The 23,784-nt window shown below is 37.4% G+C and overlaps 1 protein-coding gene across 2 annotated transcripts in view; it reads left to right on the top strand.

The window, feature by feature from the left end:
• DLGAP1 (DLG associated protein 1) overlaps positions 1-23,784 on the top strand; it is a 429,880-nt gene that overhangs the window by 278,241 nt on the left and 127,855 nt on the right. For both annotated transcript variants that reach the window (XM_056333020.1, XM_056333021.1), the window contains 2 exons: positions 8,379-9,404; positions 23,506-23,720. In XM_056333020.1, the coding sequence (XP_056188995.1) occupies positions 8,451-9,404; positions 23,506-23,720 (1,169 nt within the window). In that variant the 5' untranslated portion in view covers positions 8,379-8,450. The remainder of the gene's footprint in view (positions 1-8,378; positions 9,405-23,505; positions 23,721-23,784) is intronic.

The raw sequence follows: 23,784 nt of genomic DNA, 5'->3' as shown, positions 1-23,784 counted from the left end.
TTCATTGGGGTTTTGGCTGTTAAAAACTTAAACTCAGGTAGTTCAATGTTACAGCCCTATTTTAGGGAGCAGTTACAATAGGCCTCTTATTTTCTACCTTTTACTCAGATATTTCATATTCAATGCCAAACCAAGCTTAGATTTGCTGGTTTTTCTTTTTAGATTGAGTGAGAAGAAACAGGTTAAAATGAATAAGATTTTTGATCAAAGCATAACTGTTTTCTTCCAATCCAATGAACTTTCCACCTTGCTTGCTGAGCTTTTTTGTGTCATACCTTCACAGAGGGCTTTTGATTCTTCCAAGAGTCAGTTTTCTCCCATACAGAAGTTCATTGGCCTTGGAGATGAGCAGAATGTTCTTTCCACTCTTTGCTTCATCTCTTTTCCTACTTCCTCACTGTAGAAACATGGCTTAGGCAAGTGGGACCTGGAACATATCCATGGCCAGGCATGATCATAGTGATGACATTTGTTGATAAAGTCAAAGCTCCATAATACCAGTATGACTATGAGGTGGATTTTCTAGGAAGTTCTTACTGGTAGTTACAACATGGGACATTTTCATTGAGGCTTTGCAGGGTTTTTTCCTTTCTGGTGGGCTAGTCGGGGTAGTATACGAGCTGTCCAGCTGTGAAGATCAGTAAGCCCTGTAGTGTCATTCTGCTAAAACTAATGTCTTCATAGCTCTTACCATTGGTCTTCAGCGTTCCTGTAAGGTTTCTGTGAAGTTTCTCCATTAAGACACTTGGAAATTTCTTTCTCTGTTTTCATTAGTTTCTGGGGCTGACAACAGATTTTCAGGGGTGATACCATTGAAATGGAGCTACTAGTTGAAAGCCAAGATGGGAAACCATCTGCAAGAATAGACTCTGATGCTGATATGTTTTTGTAGCATTCACTTTTGCTTGGACTTAAAAGATCACAATGTACTTGGAAGAACATTTTTCAAGGAAATCAGTCTCTGTTTCTGCTAAATGAGGTCAAGGTCTGTGAGTGAATAAGACCAGAGCGGTAGAGTCTCATAAGAGACTGTGTTTCATTACATTAAAATGAGCTGGGTGTTTTTTGGTGGAGAAAGAAACATTTAGCTTTATGTTTAGCTTAATATCTAAATAGCAAGGACTAAAAAGCTTAGAGCCAGTCTGAGTCATGAGAATTGCTTGTCAATCACGTATCACGGTCACTGCCATCACAGAAATAAATGTATTCTTTGGTGCGGCGTGCTTTGAGTGGACTGCAGTGCATAGGACTATGAAGAGCTAGTTGACTGGCTTGACATATTGTCATTTCAAGACATGTGTAGAAAAGCCTTTGAGGTCATGAAAAACTGTAGCTCAGGCAATAATTTCACTGTGATTCCTGTTGCAAAAGTGCCATGCTACAGAACTGCAGAGAACTTTAAAAGCTGGTAGAAAATTACTTAGTGAGTCATGCAGCTGAAGACTGTGTAATGTTGGTGCAAGGTCTGACTTAGATTAGCAGCTTCCATCAGATCACTGACAATCACTAGACACTGCAGTGGATCCTTTGCTTCGTCACATTAGTAAGTGTCCTTGCAATGAGGACCAAGTGCTGCTTTTAGCACACGTCCATTTTCACTGTGTGAACACATTGCAGAGCATTAATTTACTTGACTTTCACAGGGACAGTAGGTTTTATCTGCTGATAATCTCATTCCTACTATAAAAATAAGCCTTTGACATTCATAGCTGACTGTCTTGCAGGAATCCATGTACATATCTGACATTTCCATATGTGCTTTAGTCATTTAATATTGTATGGTTTATGCCATTGTGGTAGCCCCTCTATTTTTATGAGATGTCAGTTCTGTAGGAACATGTAGCCTGTCCCTCATACTTGCTTCCTTTTGTAAACCTGAGATAATACAAGCAGTCTAAATCATTGATTATCTGTACAAACAACCTAGAAAAGTATGTTTTAGCCTTGCTCCAAATTCTGGAGTATCTTCCTTTTCATGCTTTTTTGCTGTTCCCCTACCCCAAACAGCGTTCTGGAAACTCATTTTTAAGTACTGGTAAAAAAAAAGTTAAGGTCATTAAGTTCATCATCCTACTGAGAAGTCATAGAAGGACAAAATGAAACATCTAAACTTGTAAATGAGGTATATGCTTCAATACTGCCTACATGACATTTACCAAATGATTCAATTTAATGCATTATCTTACATACACATTATGCAGACATAATCTTCTGGTTGCATTATTTCTGGAAGAAGAAATTGTTGTTTAGCAGTTCTGACTTTTCAGCGGAATTCACAACAGGCTCTCCAACTGATATGCTGTACCTTATCAAGTCAGAGAGACTCTTTGTCCTATACTGCAGAAAAGGCATGAGCAGTCTAATTACACAGAATATTATTAGTCACCAGACAGATCAGGATTTTTTAACAGTTGCCTGTTAATTGTGTGTGCAAATGACAGGAGTGGAAGAGCAGATGTTCACAGTTTAGTATTTCTATTTGTAGGGCCAAGATTTTTGCGTGCAATCCTGCATATTGCCCAGTTGCACTCCTAACAGGATTGAAAAACTCAGACTGTGTGTGTCAAAATTTTGCTGACATATTGCTGCTAGAACTCTTGCAGACCTTGTAATGTATTTAGATATGACTCAGAGATTAATTATGTGTTAGGTTCCTTTAGTGACTACAGTTCTAGTGACACTTCTAGTGAAGAAACAACTTGTTATTAGCCACAGAGATGAAGAAAAGAAATTCAAACCCAGACCTTCAAGGAACCTACTACCCTGGTACTGACCACCACAGTTGCCCACCAAAAGCACATGGACTAAAACAATCGTCAAATGTAAATGTCATCACAAGTGTGTCCAAACTAAAAATTGTTGGGTGCAGACAGAAATTTAAAAAAAATATCTATATTTATGACATTGTTAGTAGGATGCTTCTCTCCTTGTTTTTTCAGTATGCATATCATTCACAAGGGACTCCTCACAGATCAGCTAGAGTTTAATTACTTTTTTTCCCCAGTTACTGCCACTTATTGATCTGCCCATGAAGCTGGAATGAGTTTATGTTACTGGCCAAAATGTTTTTCTTTATGACTCCCTGCCCACTGTTTAAAATTAAATTATACTGTAAGTATGACTTGCCTGGTGTGAGTGCTGGCCTGGAAGCAAAGGCCAAACATTCTCTTGAGACTGTTACCCAAGGCACAGTATCTTTAATATTAGCTGCCAAAATGGATTAGAAAGATAATTTGAGACCTCCTTTTCTTCTGTACACCTTTAATAAAATATGCGCATAGATGCATTTTAGAATATATATCCTTTTCTTGATGTCTAGATTTTCATTAATGTGATGTAACATAACAGGCAGGCCACACAGAATGGCTGTAAAATATCAAGACCTTTAGGATAAAGCAGTGTGCTGTTTGAGTAGCATATAGAAGTTTGATTCTCAGCATAAAAGTTATCGTCCATGTTTCTGTAAAACTCTAAGAATCAGGGAAGGGAATTTCCCTGGGAACATTCCATAGCGTGTGAGTAAATAAGCAATGCCTTAGTTTCTGAACAAAGATATAAGACTTAAGATGCTGTGGTCCTAATGGCACTTAATCAGGTGTCTCTGTTGGCATTAGGGTTAGAGTTGGCTGTCAGGGTGTCTGTGGGTAACCACACGTAACGTAGTTGCGTTGCTTTCCTTCTGTATATTGCCAATACAAATTGGAAGAGAATGCTTGTCTGTTCCTCATATATATCTTACTTCCATGTTTTTATAGTTAACCTATACATCTTGACATAGGTATCACTGCCATTCTGTCAGTTATCTTCACAGTTATTGACCTTACACTTTACATTATGCATTATGCATTATATTGTGCATGTGGCAGTTTGCCTTGATCTGAATCTTGAACTGCTATAACATTATCAGATTATTGGAAAAAAAGAGAAAAATATGAACTGTTCCTATAAAAATACATTTCAATTATGAAGCTTTGTAAGTTGCTAATGGCCATAAATAATTTTTATTATATCAGTCATTTTTAGTTATTAATTATCCATTTTGTACTACCTACTACACTCTTGTATTACCTGCTTACTGTCTATATACCTATGTATGCATTATTTTAGTGAAAGCATTTGTTACCTGATTGTTTTTCACAGCTTCCTGTAAAAATGTAAGAAATATTAATCTGCAGTCCTTTGAGATAAAATTGGAGGGGCTGTGTGGCATATCAGTAAACCTTTTAAAGAAAGAAATTTTCACATATATCTAAGGAAAAGAATATATTTCTTGAAGATGTGTTTTATGAATAAATTTAGAACATATGTAGACAATATAGTTAAATAGAATTTGTAAAAGTGGGGGTAATTAATGCATTCAGCTTTTGTTATTTTGCATGCATTTTCACTTTAATTACATAAGAATTAATTACACAATTTTCTAGCTACTAAGTTATTCCAACAAATTGTTGTGCATTAGGGACACCACGTTAGCAGCAAGGATGAATATATTCATATCCTTCTTACCCAGGGCATCCTCAAGAAAACAAAAGCAAATGTAACATGAATGTTGAAATTAATAAGCATTCTTTAGCCTTACAATACTGTATCTATTTAATACCTCATTTATTCCTATGCCATCAGTGGTTTTCGTCTGCTGTACGTAGAATTGCTATGTCCACAGTTTATCAATATGCAATGTGTTCATCTGTTGTCTTGCCTTATTTCATGAGTAATTAAATGTTCCTAGTTTGGCCAAAAAATACAATACAATAAAAATTTAATTGGCCTCCTCTCAGCTATTCATGATATGATCAGATAGCCCTGTCTCCAGCTGTTAATTGCACTAAACATTATTTGATAGGTTCAGCCAACACAATTATGGAAAATTATGCATATTTTTTGAAAAATAATGATGGAATCAGAGGCTGTAGGGTGGGGTTTTTTCTAGACATATATTAACATATTAAAGCAGGATTGAGGTGTAAGTGATTTAGGAATTGTGTTGGGTTTTTTTCTCTGCAGAAGAATTGTCTACTAAATATTTAAGAAAAGCACTACTCCTTTCTTCAGTGCAGAGTATGCTATACTATGCTATACTTATTCTTTCCTTCTTGGAAGTTGAGCTATGGTACAGTGTTTGTTGTTTTCTAATTCATTACACTTTCAAGCCTGTAGCAGCAGTAATATAGTTAGGGTAAGAAGAAACCATGTTCTGGTTAATACTCATGGGTTTTTATCACACTTGACACATGATAAAATAAATGTCTTCAATGCTGTTACAGCAGAAAAAAACTCTCATAATGCATACACCAGTCTAAGAGTCGGGAATAAACATTTTTTAATCTGAATTTCAGTTTCTCCCAGGTTTTGGAGCCTTTACCATCAGGCCTTTTTGTTGCTTCCTTTTGGTTTTGGTTTAGTTTTTCTATCACTCTCTGGTCTTTGCTACTTCTGGTTTTTTCTCCTCTCAAATCTGCTGCTCCTGCAAAGCTTTATCCTCCTTTGTTTGTAACGCTATGATTTTTTGCTTTCACAAGCATCTTTTCTTTGTTATTCTCTGTATCTCTTAATCTGATTCCTCTTGGGCAGATCATCCTATCTATTTTCTGCTTTTTTCTGCAGTAGTTCCTCATGGAATATTTAGTGACAGCTCAGACTCAAAATGGGTGTAGAACTAAATGTTATCTTTTCTTTAAACATTTCCACCATCCTACTTGTCATCCAAGCTTATATAGGAGTGCTTAGCCAATCTTCCTCCACAATTTATGGAAAGCCTATCCCTTTCTCTATATACAGTCAAATGTCACTTTTCATAAGGTTTTTCACTTTTTGAGACTCCTTGCACATCCTGCTTTGCATTCATATTACCAGTCCATCCAAAACACAGCTGGTAACACTGTTGCGCTCATCGGTCAAAGCATACTTGGATCTTTTAAGCTCATCTTTGTCTTCAAGATGTTCCACACTATTGCATCCCAGCCTATAAATCAGATCAAGTGTTTCCTCATCCCAGCTATTCTGCTCTATCAATATAATAAGACTACATATTCTTAATAGTTCCATGACATCCCCTGTGCCTGTCATGACTTCATACAGTAAAATATCAGTCCTTTCAGTTCTCTGGCTACACATACTCTTTTTCCACAGGAGACAAAAATGAAAAGTTCAGAGCCATTCAGATTAAGAAAAAATGAAAATAAATCACTGGTTCTGGACATGTCCCACTTTACTGCACTTCTTCATGTGTTTCTCATAACTTTGGGGCAAGGTTTTACTATTTTTATCTTATAGAGCACACTATTGTTAACTCTAAGATAATATATCAAACATGTTGAGGAGTGTTGCATGGTTATAAATGGATTTAAATAAAAATTAACTGGCTGAAGCCTTGTTTTCACAAGCCCTCAACTGTGAAAGATATTCATAGATACCAGATATTGGAGTATTTTTATTTGGTCATTATATCCTTTAGTGATATTCTTCTTGATGGGATATTCTTGGTCAAGTCACATTTTCAAAGATCTAAATAACATCTACTACTACACCCCTTTGGACTTTTCTCTATTAAACAGTCTAGCAGATCATATTTTTAAAGGAGTTCAGAGAGATGTAAAATGCTTTTTAGAAGTGCTAAGGATTGTCACTACAGTGTAATTGACAAGTTCAGCCTCTGAATATATTATTTTTGTGCTTCTAAAAGTGCCTTGGGCCATCCTCCTCTTCAGGTAAGCCAGTGAGCTCCTCCATTTGGAATATTTCCAGTGCTTTTTGTGGTATTTTGAAAAATCTTTTTTTCGAATTCAGGGTCTCCTGAGAATGAACATCTTCTGCATTGCAGGGATGCAGTGAGGGGGGAATGAAATGCAGGATATCCAGACTGGCTTTGAAGCATATTGAAAAAACACTCCTCTTCAGCTCACCACAGATCCAAAAGAAAATACAAAATATGTTCTGATGAAAGGCAGAGCATGCTTTTCCAGACTGACATTCACTCAATGTTATTTAGAAAGCTTCATTGTTGACAATTTGCCAGTAGGTACAATGTCTACAACCTGTTAAAACGTGAACTTTATCTGAGAGGACACTGGAGGAACATAGTAGAAAACTGTTTGCTATGCAAGTTTATCTATACTCCAAGAAAGATCTCAAGGGTGATATTTCCAAAAGTATTATGTGATTAGCCATGCCACAAGGGAATAAAGTAGCTGAGTGACTCCAATTTCAGTTGTGTGTGGTAGAAGAGGGCATCCTCTAAGGAGTCCTCTGTCCATCAGAAGCTGACACAGCACCATGAGAATGTTTTGCCACCTCTGAAACCCCATAATTTCCGTGTCAGTAGCTCAGAGGTTACAGTAGCAGTTGCATGCAGACTTTTGCTAGTGGTGAGAGCTAAAATGAGGACATCTGGCCTCAAACAGAGTGGTTATTATGTCACTTGTGATGAAGATTTCAATTTTCAACTTGTAATCAACAGTCTATAACATTGAGTCACTTCAGGGCTAAATCACTGTAATCAAGTATTAAGTGTTGAAATCCCATAGACTTATAGCAGTGTGCAATATTTTGGCTATACCGATTATACTAATGGTAGAAGGAATACATAGGGATATTTAAACACTGCTTAGTACTCTGAAATTTTTTGGAAAATTAAACTAAGCCATGCATTATCAGAATAATTTATTATTTTTTTGTGAATAAGAGTGAGTAAAGATTAAATACAACCAGCCCAAGTATATAGGTTATTAAACAGTTAGTTTGGCTTCATTTTGACAGTGTAATGTATTATTGTTTCATTCTCTAATTTGAAAAGAGCTTACAGAAATATGTTTATGTATTGTCTTGAGATGCTTACAGTCTAGGCAGACAACATGGAGATCAAGTAGAACTGCACTTGAATCACAAATAGATGTGCAATGAAGACCAAGAAAAGTTTCCCATTAATTGCACAACAGTATCTGGCCCAAAGCTACCTAGAAAGTGCTCCCTCAAAGACATGACCTTTTTAATGTGTTTATTTGGCCCTGAAAACAGGCAGATGAGTAATTAAGGACTCCTGGGAGGCCCATGTCCACAAATGTTTTCAGGACTGAGGTTTTAGACTGTAGGTCATGACACTTACCTTGCTGTGGATTTGTGAACAATAGTGAATTTCATATCAGAAAAAATTTCTTGCATTTGTTTCCTAGCTGGTGGAATAAGATAATTGTTCTTGTGTATTGTTTAGGTATCTCCTATCACTACGCTGGACATGGGAAAGATTAAGTGATTAAAAAGAATCAGAAAAAATTTTTTCCAATGATTTTTCCAATAAGAAACAATGAATCCTAAATGTGCACATGTTGGTTTTTTTCTTAGCTTTAATATCTTATGGCTTCTGTTGTATTTCATTCTTTTAGGCCTTTCTCTGAGATCTGCCCATTGCATAGCCATACGTATTAGATGACTTTGGGACTCGCTTTACATCAGTGATGAAGGGATTATCCAGCAGCCGTAGTCATCATCATGGGGTTGCCTGTGACCCTCCATGTGACAGTCTGCCACACCACCCGGACAGGAAGCCATATTTGTTAAACCCGGTGGACCCCCATCCTGCAGACCACCCTTACTACACTCAAAGGAACTCTTTTCAGGCAGAGTGTATGGTGCCCTACAGCGACCAGATCGCCAGCAGCACGTTTCCCCGGAGGCATTACAGTTCCCACCACGAACTCAAGGACGAGTGTGCTCTGGTTCCCCACGGAACTGCCAACAAGACCAACCGCATTCCTGCCAACCTTTTGGACCAGTTTGAGAGGCAGCTGCCTCTGAATCGGGATGGCTACCACACTTTGCAGTACAAGCGGACTGCCATGGAGCACCGCAGTGACAGCCCAGGGAGGATCCGGCATCTGGTCCATTCTGTTCAAAAGCTCTTTACCAAGTCCCATTCACTGGAGGGACCATCCAAGGGGAGCGTCAATGGTGGCAAAGCAAGCCCGGAGGAGTCACAGACAATGAGGTATGGGAAGCGCAGCAAGAGTAAAGAAAGGCGATCGGAAGGTAAGCCCAGATCCAATGCATCAGGATGGTGGAGTTCAGATGACAACTTGGACAATGATGTTTGCATCTATCATGGTCCCAGTGGGGTCATGACCATGGGAAGATGTCCTGATCGTTCTTCTTCCCAATACTTTATGGAAGCCTATAACACTATTAGCGAACATACTGTGAAGTCATCCAGAAGCAATAATGATGTCAAATGCTCTACCTGTGCAAACCTGCCCATGAATTTGGACTCCCAGTTAATGAAGAAAAGCTCTTGGTCCTCTACATTAACCGTGAGCAGAGCCCGTGAAGTTTACCAGAAAGCATCAGTTAACATGGACCAGACAGTGGTGAAGGCAGAGACGTGTCAACAGGAACGGTCATGTCAGTACCTCCAGGTACAGTGCAGAGAACTGATTGCTGTTAACTGTGCTCTGCCTTGTCTCAGGTGTTTGTGGGGGATGGAGGTTTGCTCTGGTATTTCAACTTTCCCAAGAGGTCACTGATCACCAAACAAGGGGTAAAGCTGCTGAAATTAAAAATAAATAAATTTATAAATAAATTTGCTTTTCTTTTTTTTTTTTTTTGGGGGGGGTGGTGGTTTTTTGGGTGTTGGGTGTTTTTTGGTTTGTTTTTTTTTGCCAGCATTTGTTATTTCAAAGAAACAGTTCATGTTGGAACAGGCTTAATTTTTTTCATGTGGGCAAAATAAGACCTTTCTGTGTACTTTTTTGAATGTATAAGGCAGTCACAGTAGGGGTACAGGGAATTTGATGTTGTAGTGCTTGCAGTTAGCATTACAATGTCAATTAACTGAATGTTACCAGGATACAAATTCTTTGATTTCTGTAATTTCAAGATTCGCCTTCATTTACTGCTTATTTTATTATGAAAGCTTTTGAGACCCTTTTGAGAAACTTTGGGGTACCTAAATACTTTCTCCAGCAGGAAAACAGCCTACTTTCCTTTTTGCCATAGAATATACATTCTCATAAAACAGTTATTGTAACATGTCCAGATTTGTTTATCTAGCTATTCCTCTTTCTCATGGCTTTGAGACAAAAATAAAAATCAAAAGGTTGAAATTATTGCTTGTTCTGATTATACATTTTAGGAGTACATCACCTACTCCCTCACAAGCTGTTTGCAGTTAATACAGCGTCACTATTTTTCACCAGTATTGTATCTTTAAATGTCAAGAATCAGATGTCTGCTCTTGGAGCTATCATACTGCCGGTGAATGTGGCAGGAACATGGATCAGAAAATATTAAAACTGTTTCATTCTTAGAAGAGCTTTGGGTAGCTTTTATGCACTTTAAACGAAGCACTTATGGCACATCTAAGTGTGTGTGTACGATGGAACAACGTTGCACAGAGAAGAGAGAAGACCATGAGGAAAAAAGAGGTTTGCTAAGATGATTTGGTTTTATTTTAATGTAGTGGGACTCTTGTCTATTTGTATAGAAACTGTAGTGAGTCTTCTCATATGGGCACTTTAATGAGACAGTCAGCTTCCACATTCTGTTGTTTAAGTCAGTATGCAGAGAAAGCGTAGGACTGAGGCATCCGCATTTAAAAATTGATCTTAAAAGGTTTTATTGAATGGCATGCAAAATAATTTTGAATGCCAGCCTCTGGGATTCTATGTTTTAAATGTAAAGAAATGGATCTGTGTATTTTCTATTAATTGTTGTGAGAGTGGGTTGAGGGGGCAATATGAATGCTCAATGTGTGTTTACAGCTGTGCGTATGGACTGGAGAGGAAGAGGGGTTTCAAAATAGCCTCAGGTTGCAACCTTTTGAGGGTGTTTTTTTTTATTAAGCCCCTTTTGTCTGAATTTTGTGAGTGAGAAGAAATCATAACTTCAGGCTTGATTGTCGTGGTTACTTTGGACCCTGAGACTTCTTTTGTCGATGTTTTTGTTTACTCCTTCAATCTTACTCTCAGGTTTAGATAAAATTGCTCACTATTCAGTTTGTGACCAGATGGCCAGAAAAGAGAAAAAAACTGTGCCAGCATCAGCTTTAAATGAACACCTCCATAGGGACTTTTAGATAATGTTTAACTGACAGGAATAGACTCTTGAAGTGGAATTAGAGGACATTATCTGTGTCTGTATGAAAATATGTCCAAAAATTGTCAAGGGCAGGAATTAGAATAACTGAATTCTCACAATAATTAAGTTCTCACCGTGGTTCTCATTCTCACTGGTAGTTCTGTTTTGGTTTTCATTTAATTTTGTTTCATTTTTTCTAATTGTATACTTGCTTGTAAAAGCCATGGAAATATAACTGGTTAGAAATTGTTTTAAAGAAAAAGGAAAATCTTAAGCAGGTTTCAATTAACATTGAAAATAATATTCAGAGTAGATTTGAGGAAGCAGGTCAGGATTATTCTTCTCTCTTAGCAGCTTGGAAGGATGACAAATAGATACAAGTATTAAAAAGTCAGTCTATTTTGAATGCATCCCATTGCCTTTCTCTTCACTGTTAGCACTTATCTCTTTAGACTACAAGCCCTTTGGGGCTAGGACTTTGTTCCCTTTTGTGTTTCCACAGTGCCCAGCACAATGGGCACAAACCTAATTGAGGCCTTTTGGCTGTCCTGCAGTATAAAGATATATTAACAGCAGCAGAGCATTACTCCATTAGTGGGCTGCAGAGGTATTCTGTGTATCTGTCATTTTCCTGCTGACCTTATCATTGTACCAAAAGGCTGGTGTGGTATGTTAGAACAATTAGAAATGCACTAGATGAGATGTAAACTGCAAAATCATGACAATACTGGACAACTCTGCTCGTTTCATTTCATTATGATGACACTTTGTTGTTTTATTCAACTCATTAAATGTTAAATAGATGCTTTTATCAACAAACTTGTAATTCAAGCTGTTGTTTATGGTCCAGGTCATAAACTCTCTGATCCTTTAAAGAGGCAACTATTTTGTTCATGCAAACTCCTCTTGTCGTAGTATCTGAATTCATTGATGGAGTGACTTTTTTTCAACTCAGGGTACTCAGGATCATTTTCTTTATTCTGATAGATCTGAGTATATCAGAGATCACAGATGACATTGATTTCACATTTACTTGTAAGGGCTTTTTTTCACAAAAGTATCTGGATACGTTCTCAGTGTAAAGACATGGAAATAACAAACAATTATCTCACTTGGTGTGATATTTTCCACATAACCATTCTGTGGAAGGAATTGGCAGTAGTTTGTGTTACAGATGGGCTTATTTCTCATAATTTGGAATTTGGATCCAATGCAGAGTCCTCCTGCATTGCACAGTCTTTCTTTGCCCCAGCAGGCTCCGCTTCCAACCTGGGTGCTGAAGTGCAGTGTCCACCCTTGGAGGCCTAGGAGAGACTTGGCTCACACTGTGCATCTTCAGAAAGAGATATTGGCTCCCAGAGTAGTCTAAAGACCGTCAAGCAAACCTTTTCCTCTCACCTGCGTTTTGGGAATGGAGTTGTATTTTTCTCTTTTCTCTATTTCTCCTTTCAAGAATGAGGGACTGGGAGGCAGAAAGTTAAATTCCTTTTTTTTTATCTTCTTGCTTCAGGAAAATGCTTTTATTTGATCCAGTTTACAAGTTGGACTGATTTGAAGGAAGGAGAGAAGGAACTGTTCATCTTTTCTCAAAACTCTTCTCCAAGTTGGTTTCCCTCCCTTGAGAGAATAATTTATAAAGCAGTGGACAGCCTTTACTTCCCTGGTAACTTCTCTCAAAAAATTAAAATTAAGAAAACTATAGAAGATGAAATGTAAGCAGCAGCCTTTTTCTGCAAACAGTAGGGTCTAAATACACGGGTAGAAATTTTTTACACTCTTGTTTTCTATGAATTCATGATTGTTGAAGCTAATAGGGTTTCAAATACACTGCAGAGTCTGTCTCCAATTATAGTTTTGCCATTCAATGTTCCCTCTAATTACCGTCCCCATTGTCCTTGGTCCCTTCATTAAAAGATGGAGAAAAATATAAAGGATGAAATTTTTCATATTATTCCTCTTTTATTCTTCTGTGGGTCAGTCATATGTTTCCTCTCGATCCCATTTGATGAGACTGAAGTCAATTGTGTCAGATACTTGGGGCTGAGAATGGAAATTTTACTTCTCAAAACTGAAGTGCAGGAGGTGGGAACGATGGTGCAGTCATTTGAGTTCCTACATTTGCATTGCTTGTCTTTTGGTGGGAGACTGTAAGAAATACCATAAAAAATATAAGACAAGTTTCTGGGTATAATAAGCATTTTCTGGTGGTGAAGGACTCTGGTTGGTACTGTGCTCAGTTTCCTGTGTGAAGGTTGTCATGTGAACTATTATATAAAGTGTAGTGTTAAGAAACTCATAGTTTTCTATGACCTGTTTTCCAGACTCGGGACAAGGAGCTTCCAGTTTCTTAAGAGATATTGCTCAGTCCCAGTCTCTTTCTGTTGCCTGTGCCCATGAATGTCCAGGCAAACAGAGGGCATTGCCCTAGGTCAGGGTGCTAATAAGGACCAGTATCTGTCATATGATTTGTTAGTGTGCTATGTTAAATTACAAAGCGTTTATCCTTACAACACAACAATTCATGTTAGATCTCTTATACTGGGTTCATCTATGCAAGTCTATCTGCATTTTCAGTTAATCTCTACTTGTGGTGTTTGCATTTCCATCGCAACTACTACATTGAAATTAATCTTTTAGTATGTCCTTGTATATATATATAAAAGTTGGGGTTTAATATCCATTAATATTGATCTTCCATTTTCCATATATCTGAAGATCTGTCTGTTTCTCTCTTATTCCATTATAGATTGAAAATCAATGAAGCATATATTATTTCCCCTCAGTTTTCCAGTCAGTACTACAATGTGTTTGAGGTATAGGTTTCAAACTTTTTTTACTAAGCTCACATAAAACATACTTCTCAGTAAAGCTAGTGAAACAATTCAAATGACTGTGAAATAAAATGTCACATGTTGTAATGTATTCTAGGCCACCTTCCAGGTAATGGAATAATCATGAGAACATTTGGAAATTCTTAAATGTTCATGAATTTTAAAATAAAATAACTTCTAACAATAACAAAATGAAAAAATAATTCACAGAAATCTGATTTATTTCAGTTTTTAAATTGTGAGATGGGTAATATGAATAATGAATAAAGTTAGATTTTTTTTGCACTGGCACTTGGAAAATATAAATAAAGCACAAAATGGCTTATTTACAAATAAATTCATAACAATTCTATTGAACATATAGCTTGGTTATTTAGCCTACCTGCTAACCTACCCAAGATATCTTTGCCATATTAAGACAAATTTGTGGGAGAGTATTTCAGTATAGCTGTCCTTCTCATCTTTGCAGTTCTTTAATTTACCTTAAAAAAAAAAATGTCAGCTGAGTTTGCGAGAATGATCTTGCCACATATTTCACCTTAACAGCTGCTGTCTGCTGTGTTCTCATTCATTTAATTAAAAGCTGGACTGACCTTTGGTGTCTGAGTAATGCAGTAATGGGGGCCACCTAAGTACTAAGAGAGCTGTTCTACAGCAATGTCAGTACTTCACATTTTATCTGTCCATGTTCCTTAGGTGATACTTTTCTATCCTTCAGTTTTATCACCATTCTGTAACTTCTTAGTGTTGAATATACTGGCACTGATCTTATTTTTTCTAGATTAACTTGTATTGCTGTTAGTTCATGCTGATAACATCCTACATTCTAACAGCGCATCCATTAATAAACACAGTTTTAGCAGCTGGTTGCCCATTGTGTGTCTTAGCATACCATATATAGGAACTAGCAACATACATGGGTGGCACGATGTTATGTATACTGTTATGTCAGAAATGTTTATGAAAAATATGGCTGCACACAATACCTGGCATTTGGTATCTATTTCAGTTCCTTCATGGATACAATTTGACTCAGTCCTGGTTCTGACTCCTTTCTGTAGCCTTAAATATCTGGAGTGTTCTAATCTTATTATTTACATTAATTCTACTTTAAAAAAAAAATCAAGGCAAATCAAGTCCAGCAAAGAGGATCATTTAAATCTGCATCTGAGCTTGAAATCCTAAACTTTTATTGTGGAGCTACGCAAAGCAGGTGGGGAAAAAAATACTAATCAATGATGTTTTCCTCAGCTAATGCAAATAAGGAATATTTCCCCTACATCCAGTTATTGCTTTTTTTTGTTTCAATAATAGAATTTATAGTACAGGTCTTGAGTGGGGAAATACGACAGTGCCAGAAGAGTGGTTTGAGCTGGGGCGGCTGGCCACAGTTTCTGTTCTGCCTCACAAATGCTCTTGTGCTGTGCTTATTGCACAGCTGAGCTTCTGTCACTAGTGAATTAAGTAACAAGAAGATGAATCTATTGTGTATCATTTGTCCTTTCATCCTCTTACCCTGAGCCTGTGCAATGGACTGTCTTGTTTGGACTTTGGATGGGTAAGTATTTCCCTCACCAAAGGCTAAACAATGTGCCATGCAGTTGGATAAGGCACTGTTACAGTTCTGATGGCCAGGGCTTCCAGAGACAGACTTTGAATTGTCTCTGAGTCTTTTATGCAAGTAGGTTTTTGTCTAATTTTTGTTACTGACATAACCCCAGCCTGCTAATCAGTTAGGAAATCTTTCAGATTTCCTGGTCTCTAGCAGTTCAGTTCCCAGAAGATGAGAGTCAAGACCATAAATTTGATTTGATACCCAATGGTACACTGCTGTAGAGCAGAGGTGACAGTTTGGAGTCACTGAGAAGACACATGATGATGTTCTGAAACCAAGAAGGTTTTCTTAGAGTCAAAGGAAAGCTTCTTACACAGGTATATTTCATTGCTGTAATCCAAAAGAAAGCATTGTGGAAGTTACAATAAAGTCTGTCCACTGTTCACTAAAATGTGACAGAAGCTAACGGCCAGCTGGAGATGGCAGTTCAGCTGCCTGCGAGAGCACATTAGCAAAGCACCAGATTATCCAGTTACAGTCAGCCAAGAGAAACAGCATAAGGGCTGTTTCTCAAAATGCTATCCTCACCACATCTGTTTTCTTCCAAGGATACAGATTCTGCCACATGTTCTCCATCCACAAGCCAGTTTCCTGCTGGCTGCTCGATAGCAGACTTGTGGCCATGTGTAGTGAAAGAAAGGTAAAATGACATCTCATTTAACAGTATTGGCATTTGATGCAAACTAGTCACTGTATGCAGGTGCTGGAGTGGTTAGGAAGAGACCTGCCTCACGAGAAGAAGGCATCTAGAAGTGAAAGAACATGTATTCATTGCTAGTCATTGAAAGTGTCCTTTGGTATTTATGTTAACAGTCATTCTGTTATCTTTACTTGGGCAAGGAGTCGTATCTCATTATAGCCAAGCATACTGAAAGCTTCAAGGATATTGAGAAAGATGAGAATGAATGTCTGCCCTCTGCTACAGAGAGACTATCATCCATGAGTATCACCGAAGCAGTTTTAGCTTGAGGTCCTGGCTAAGAGTCCTGCTGTATGACCTTCAGCTACATTTCCTTCAGCTAACAGATGTGGTAGTTGCTGTCTGGCTTCCTTTCTGCAGAATGTGTTTGTGGGTGGCAAACTTGCAAGTCCTTTGGCTGGAATTACTGTATCTACGTGGCCCATTTCATGGTTGATTGGATTTTTATGCACAAAGCAGAAGGAAAAAATTTATCAGGAATCAAGACGTGGTTGTTTTACGTAGGAGACACACATTCCTCTTCATGATACAGAATGTGAAGCAGATTGACAAACTAGTGGTCAAGGTACCTTCTGGTGAATGAAAACTATAAACTGGAGTGATGCTTGAAGACTTTTGTCTGATGACTGACTTTATGAGGATTCGTGTTTCAGAAGACTTTCCAAACTACTGTTATGTGAATGAAGATTGCAATTCACACCGCTTGTTCAGGTTTGATGCAAGGTGTAGGCACTTGGGATTGAGGAAGTAATGTTTTATCTTGGACAGGGTCTTCGTCTTGACTTTTAATGCTCTTCATGTAAAAATTATGGAGATAAGTCAGCTAAATTAAATGAATTTGTAGTAGAACCTGACTGCTGAAATAGTGTAAGCTAAAGCAGGTGGGGCTGAGCATATTGTTTGTCCTAAATAGAAGCAACCTTCCTATCTGCCTTTTTGAAAACATTTGAGGCTTATATATTGTTCTTTAAGCTTTCTAAGGCATCGGGGTTTTTTGCATACTTCAATGATTCTTAACGCATGCACATTGATAGAATGAAATGCTACTCATCTTTAATGGTCTTATTAATTCAATATTCATGAGTGCTAGGAATAGGCTTAATAAGTGGAAGATGGCAATTGAAACTTCCTTAACAGCACAACAGAAGAGGCATAATACTGGCTAAGAAAACCAAATTGCATGGGTTTGAAAATCTGCACTGAGCAGTCATTAAGCATTGTTCTTCAGTTGTGTGATTTCACTTCATTAAGTATTTGCATACTAATAGAAAGCTAAAGTTACGAGTCTACTGCTGTGAGCGATGGTTAGCCACTCCTTCCAGTCCTTGTGTTTACTTCTATAGTCATCCACATTGCTTTGGCAAAGCACAGGGAGAAGCTTTAATGATTTCAGCTGCAATAAACCAAATCAAACTAGAAATCAATAATGAACTTAATTTGCTATAGAGACAGTCTGTTTGCTATTTCATCTGGTAAGGTAAGTTAATAACAATTTGGGGGAAAAAAAAAAGGAAGGAAATTGGTTATTCTCATTTTATTGTTTAGAAATTGAATAACAACTGTGTTCTTTAGCTTTGTCCTTACATTCTGGGTTTATTTCACATACCACTATGTGTGAGCTTTTGAAATTAATGCTTGAAAACCGAGGGGGCAGTAAACCTGTTTGCTTAGTTTCTTTATTTGGGGACCTAGACTATCTATTAGAAAAATGCAGTTCCTTTATATCAAAAAATGCATTAAAGGAATTGACCAGTCAGTCCAGTCTGGCTAATGACAAAGGGTGAACACCTCCAGAGCAACATACATTTAGTTAATGATCAGGACAGGTAATCTATACACTAAATCAAGCTGAATCCAGGCAAGATGCTGGCTGGTGGCATTATGTTATCTGTATAGTCTGTTCTGTTTACAAAAGAATCTTGTATTTGCCATTTAATCAGAAGAAAGGAACTATAGTCAGGCTTAGCTTTCATACTTGTAAAAAACATTTTATTTCTAGGTGTATGCTGAAGTCTTAAGTTGCAGTATGTTGCCTGGCTCAGAGGCCTTTGCTGAATATTTTCTATGTATTTTCAAGTAATAATGGTATTCTGTTTCACTGTGCTTTTTCTATAAGTGTGCTTCTGATATTTAGGTTTGTAAAGAAACAATTGTACATGAACATAAAGATCATTTGCAGGATGAAATGTTTCCAGGATCTCTATTACTTCAACAGTGTGAAGAATAATAGTTCTATTTTAATAAAAACAATTATGTTCATTGTTAGATCTCAGTTTAGTTCTTCCCCCTTTTTCATGAGTAAAAACAATCATGCAAGTGATGTACCTGCTTGATATTCTGATACTGAAAAAAATCATATTGCCAAGGTAATTGGATAATACTATTTTCTTAAAAGCATGAAACAGCTTTATCTCAGGTGTGTCAATCTTAATGCTATTAATTCTCTAATGCAGCAGATACCGTGCATATGCACTTGCATGCAGTGTAGTATGCGACCTTGCAAGACGTAACATTGGCCATTCAAACAAAGGAAGAGCCTGTGGGAAAATTTGTGCAGACCTCCTGACTGAAAAAAATAAAAGAGCTGGAGGTTCACATAGACACTTTTCCCGGCATTTTTCCAGATCAACAGAAGAAACACACTACAGAATGTTTAGTACATAGTTTAGTATGTATAGAAACAGAATGTATAGAAACATGCAATAATGTGTTCCATTTTATTTTCACAATGTGTAGTTTTGAGAGGGCTATATCTTTTACTTTTTTCGCTGATATGAAACACTTTACTGTGACAGTAAATTGCATCTTCTGCATGAGCTGTTACAGCCATTCCTTTCAGGCACCAAAGAAAGCACTCTGAAAATGAGGTCACTTCTTTTAGTAGGTATTGCTTGAGGTATTTGACTATAGGCACAAAAGTACTATTTTTCTGCCTGTGTTTTCTAAACAGCAAAATAGGTACAATGAATGGAAATGCTGAGCTTTAAGGGCTGTTTCTCCTGCTCAAGTAATACACAGTGCTCTGAGATCCTTTCATAAAAAGTATTACAACCATTAATAGCCAAAGCAAAAATCTACTTCTAAAGCATTTCTTTACCCTGCAAGTGTTCTCCAACAGTTACATGATGTCTGTTTTCTCCTACTCCAACTTCTGAAATTAAGGTTTTCAACTCTTGAAAAACTGAAATAAGATAAAGGGGATCTGGACCTAAATGTCTTTCCCTAATACCCACTCAAATACCAAAACCTTACTGAAAAAAAAAAAAAAACAAACAAAAAACCACTCAGCCTTAAATGTCTGCAAGAAAACTGGCAAACTATTTAACTAAAATAGCTTTTTAATCAAATATCCATTATATTCTTCTACTGCAGCTTTGTCTAGGCAGGCAAGATAGTTTGTACAAACACTCTGACTTCCTTAATGTGTTAACTGAAATTAGAAGCATACTTGGATTATTTTAGGCTGTTCTCTAAATCTGGTTGTTTTTCCTAACCATAGCCATCCTTTTCTCTTTGGCACATACAGGTAAACCTTAAACCCATGACATGGTAATGGAACTTGGGTTGCATTTGTATCATCCCCTTGGGTTTTGCACATACAGGTGGCTGCCAGTACACAAATGAGCCGGTGGGTTTGTGGCACTCCCTGGGACTGCTGTGCCCCTGGTCTCTATGTGACAGCTCAACTTTCATTTTCTGCAACCAGAGTTTTTAAAAGGTGAAAGAGCTACTGAAAGGGTAGCGTGCTGTTTTTTAGTGGCTGCTCACTTTGGTGAGTGAGTGGGGCTCAGACTGGAAACTTCCTCCTGATCACATCATACAAACTGTGGGGCCAGAGCAATGCATTCAAAGCTCATCGTGGTACATACACAGTGTTTACATGTGCGAATAGGAAGCTTTGTGGTAAATTCATTGCAACCAGCTTGGCCTATTGTATCTAAATCATTTTAAGAAGCTTTGGGTTTAAAAGTATTGTACTTATGTCTGGGGTTATTGATAACAGAACTCAAGAATTCCAGAGTTATGGTGCCCACAGCAACTATATCTCATCATTGTAATTGCACCTATAAACTATAAAGTTAAATTTTACAGTATGTCTATTATTTAATAAAACTGTAAGTGTTCAGCTTGCCTGAATTATGGGTGCTGTATGAGCATTGTAACTTTACTCCCCTGACTTTTCCTTAGTTAAAGACACCAAGCTTAGCATTATACTACCATATTTTATTTAGTTCATTAAATATTAAATCACTAGTTTATTTTAATGAGAAAAAACACAGATCTTTAACTAAAGTATAATGTATGAAATATTAAACAGATTAAAGTGCATGTCCTCTGAGAATTCACAGATTCTTTACATACTCTGACTTATATATCTAATATCTGTCTGAAAACAGATCAGAAATACACTACTACAGGTTTTAAACTTCTGACTGAAGCCCAAGCATGTCACCAAAATATGAGCAGAGCTTGATTTTACTAAGCCTGTTCTTCTTTTTTGTACATGAGTTGTTTAAAAAGTCAAGGTTTTATAGCTGACAAGCATGAGCTGTAGTTTCCAAAATGTCTGTGAGAGATGGTATGAATATAGATTGTATTTTTTGTGTTTGATAATGCTATAGGCCTAGAACCAATGCAGGAATAAGATCTGAAAAAAAATATTATTCTCTGTCTGTCATGTCTGGAAGAAGAGTGTAAAATGCTCCATAGTTTTGTATGTCAAAAATCAAATTTGAAACCACTACCAACTTTTACTTTCATTTGCATTTTAGAAATGTTTACACACAAGGAAAGCATCAACTTTCCAGGTCTGGGGTCTAGGCATAAACTTAGTAGCCACAGAATTGAAACATTGCTATTGCTTTTGCTTTCTTTTTTTTTTTTTCCCTTTTTTAACATGGAAACATATCAGAACCATGTATTCCATTCTCTTCCTCCAGTGGATTCTGTTAGTACTTCGTACTCTCAGTCTGTAAAACTTCAGTTCTCAGTCAGAGTCTTATGATTCTTTAGGATGTTTTAATTGGTTTTAAATGTATTTATTTAATTACTTCCTATAGATGTGCAATTCTGCGTGACATTTTTCAGTAAGAAAACTGGACTTTGAAATATATTCTTGCCTTAAGGAACTTAGTTCTTGAAGCCCATGCAAATATCAAAAAGAAAAAAAAAAGAAAAAAAAGAAAAATAAAAAAATTAAAAATAATTCTAAAAAAAGAAATCAATGATAAAATTTGTGTGCTGCTGGAAGGTAAGATTTTAAATGTTTCACAGAAGTAGAGTTACCAGAGTCATTAACTGAAGGATATTTAAAGAACACGTGGAAATTAACTTTAAAAAGGCACAAGGGAAATAATTGGTTAAATAAAATGGGGGGCAACTGAGAAGGAAGTTTGAGCCCTGAGAAGGAAGACTGAGTCATAAGAAGAAATGTTGATAAAGATACAAATTAGAGTACACTTTCAGGATTAAATCTTAAGTCCTCTGAGGAAAATATCAGTGCTCCAAGTGAGTTTGTCAAGGCCAGGCTTGACCAAAAGAGATCTGGGACAAAAAAAAAAGAGCTTAGACTGAGCCCAAGAGGAAAGACGGACTTGTTTGAGCCTGGAAGTTCAAGGAAAGCCCTAAATCATGATGACAGTAGTGGGAAAAGGGTCAATAAAGGAAGGAAGTTGGCACGGTCTTGGTTTTGAAATCAGCAGGAAACAAAGTAATGGCATGACTTGTGAATAGTTTGGTTAATTAATTATAAATAGTAATAAGCCCATGAATACTTAGGACCATGAAATATCTCTGTTCCTTTGTATAGCAAAGTAGGATTTGGATTGCAGTTTATAGCAACATAGATTGACAAACTGCCATAAAAATTTAACCTACATTGAAATTAACATTTGAAAGGCCTTACAGCCTCTGATGTTTATAATGTTTGTAGTGGGAATCAATAGCTAAGCTGTTAGCAAACAGTCCAACATTTCCGTTTTGGTTGTCTAAACAAGCTAGCATGTCAATGCTCTGGCTGAAGTTTGGGAAGCAATGGATACATAAGATACTTAGCAGAAGTTAGATGTTGTTGAAGAACAAACTTTCCATAGAAAAGAGACAGTCAGTGATTATCCTGGTAGATGCTCATATTTGTAAGCTGCGGGATAAATTTTAGCAACCCAAAATTGAAACTTCTTGTTTAATATGACTTATGTTTCTGAGCATTGTAGTTATAGCTTGCTTTATAGAGTTGATTCACTAAGAATAATCAGAAAAGTAGCAAACTAAAAATTCACACATACATTTATTTAAATCTAACACAAAATATGTCTAACTAAAAAGCCCTTTGGTGGTTTCACTTTTACTATAAAAATGGGGCTTCTGCAAAATAACTTCAGGACAACTTCTTCAAGGACTCTGCTGCACTGTACGTTGTTTCTACCGTTACAGGAAAGAGAACAGTGTTGGTTTACAATGGTCAGAAGCCCCAGGAACAAAGGGAAAGGATGGGTGGGCAAGAGCACCATGCTCTTGTACTATCCTCTGCTATGTTCCAAAATGCCATGGCTGCACGTTCTGAGTGTTCCAGATTTCCAGTGCAAAGAAGGGACAGCACTTCCTTCAGATCAAGAGAAATAATGCACATCAATAAGAAGAAAAAGAAGGGAATAAAGAGTTGTATGGCTCAGGCACTCAGGCTAACGTAATTCAAAAGGAGGATCCCTGCAAGCTGGCAGGTGTTCAGTCACACTAATTATGCTATAGAAGCGATAGCAGTAGAATTTCACACTTGCAAACCTACTCTTGTGATGATTAGTACCTAGCTCCACTAATCTGAAATGTATCTTCAACCAAAGTCATCCTGGTGACTGTAGCTATGCACACTGTCTTAAAAGATTATGATATAGGGATTTGTATTTCATGTTTTGTGCCTCCCCAGAGGTGCTCAGTATGTTGAGCTGAACCAAAACCACACTGATCTGGTTTGTAAGCACTTTGAATAGAAACCACCAAAAAGCCAGATTTATCCAGCCCAGTGTTAGATCTAACTGAGGTTCCTATGTCAGCATGTTTGCTAGAAACTTCCCAGATAAGTAGTGGAAAATACCAAACAGCCCCAGAGGTTCTTGCGCCTACGCAGGGGATGAAGCAGGCCGCTGCTGCAAACAGCAACCCACAGTCAAATTGGATTGAGGATGGGCTCTTGGCCACGAGAGTTTTAGTTACGGCTCTGTTGTGACTTAGCACGGTCAAGTATTGCTGTGCAATTACCTCAGGGTATGCTAATAAGGGAATTGGTTTTATCACTTCAGGTTCCTCAAGATGAATGGACTGGATACACTCCACGAGGGAAAGATGATGAGATTCCCTGCCGACGAATGCGTAGTGGCAGTTACATCAAAGCCATGGGGGATGATGACAGTGGAGACTCAGATACGAGTCCAAAGCCATCTCCAAAGATTGCTGCACGGAGAGAGAGCTATCTCAAGGCCACCCAGCCATCCCTTACAGAGCTCACCACCCTCAAGTAAGTCCATGTTTTACTACATCATACAGAGCGCTCCATTAAGACATGCAGTTTCTGTTCCTAT

The sequence above is a fragment of the Falco biarmicus genome, chromosome 3 (assembly GCF_023638135.1).
Source record: "Falco biarmicus isolate bFalBia1 chromosome 3, bFalBia1.pri, whole genome shotgun sequence".
In the NCBI taxonomy this organism is placed as follows: Eukaryota; Metazoa; Chordata; class Aves; order Falconiformes; family Falconidae; genus Falco; species Falco biarmicus.
The sequence above is the reverse complement of the archived record's forward strand: the minus strand, read 5'-3'. Positions and strand labels throughout refer to the sequence as shown.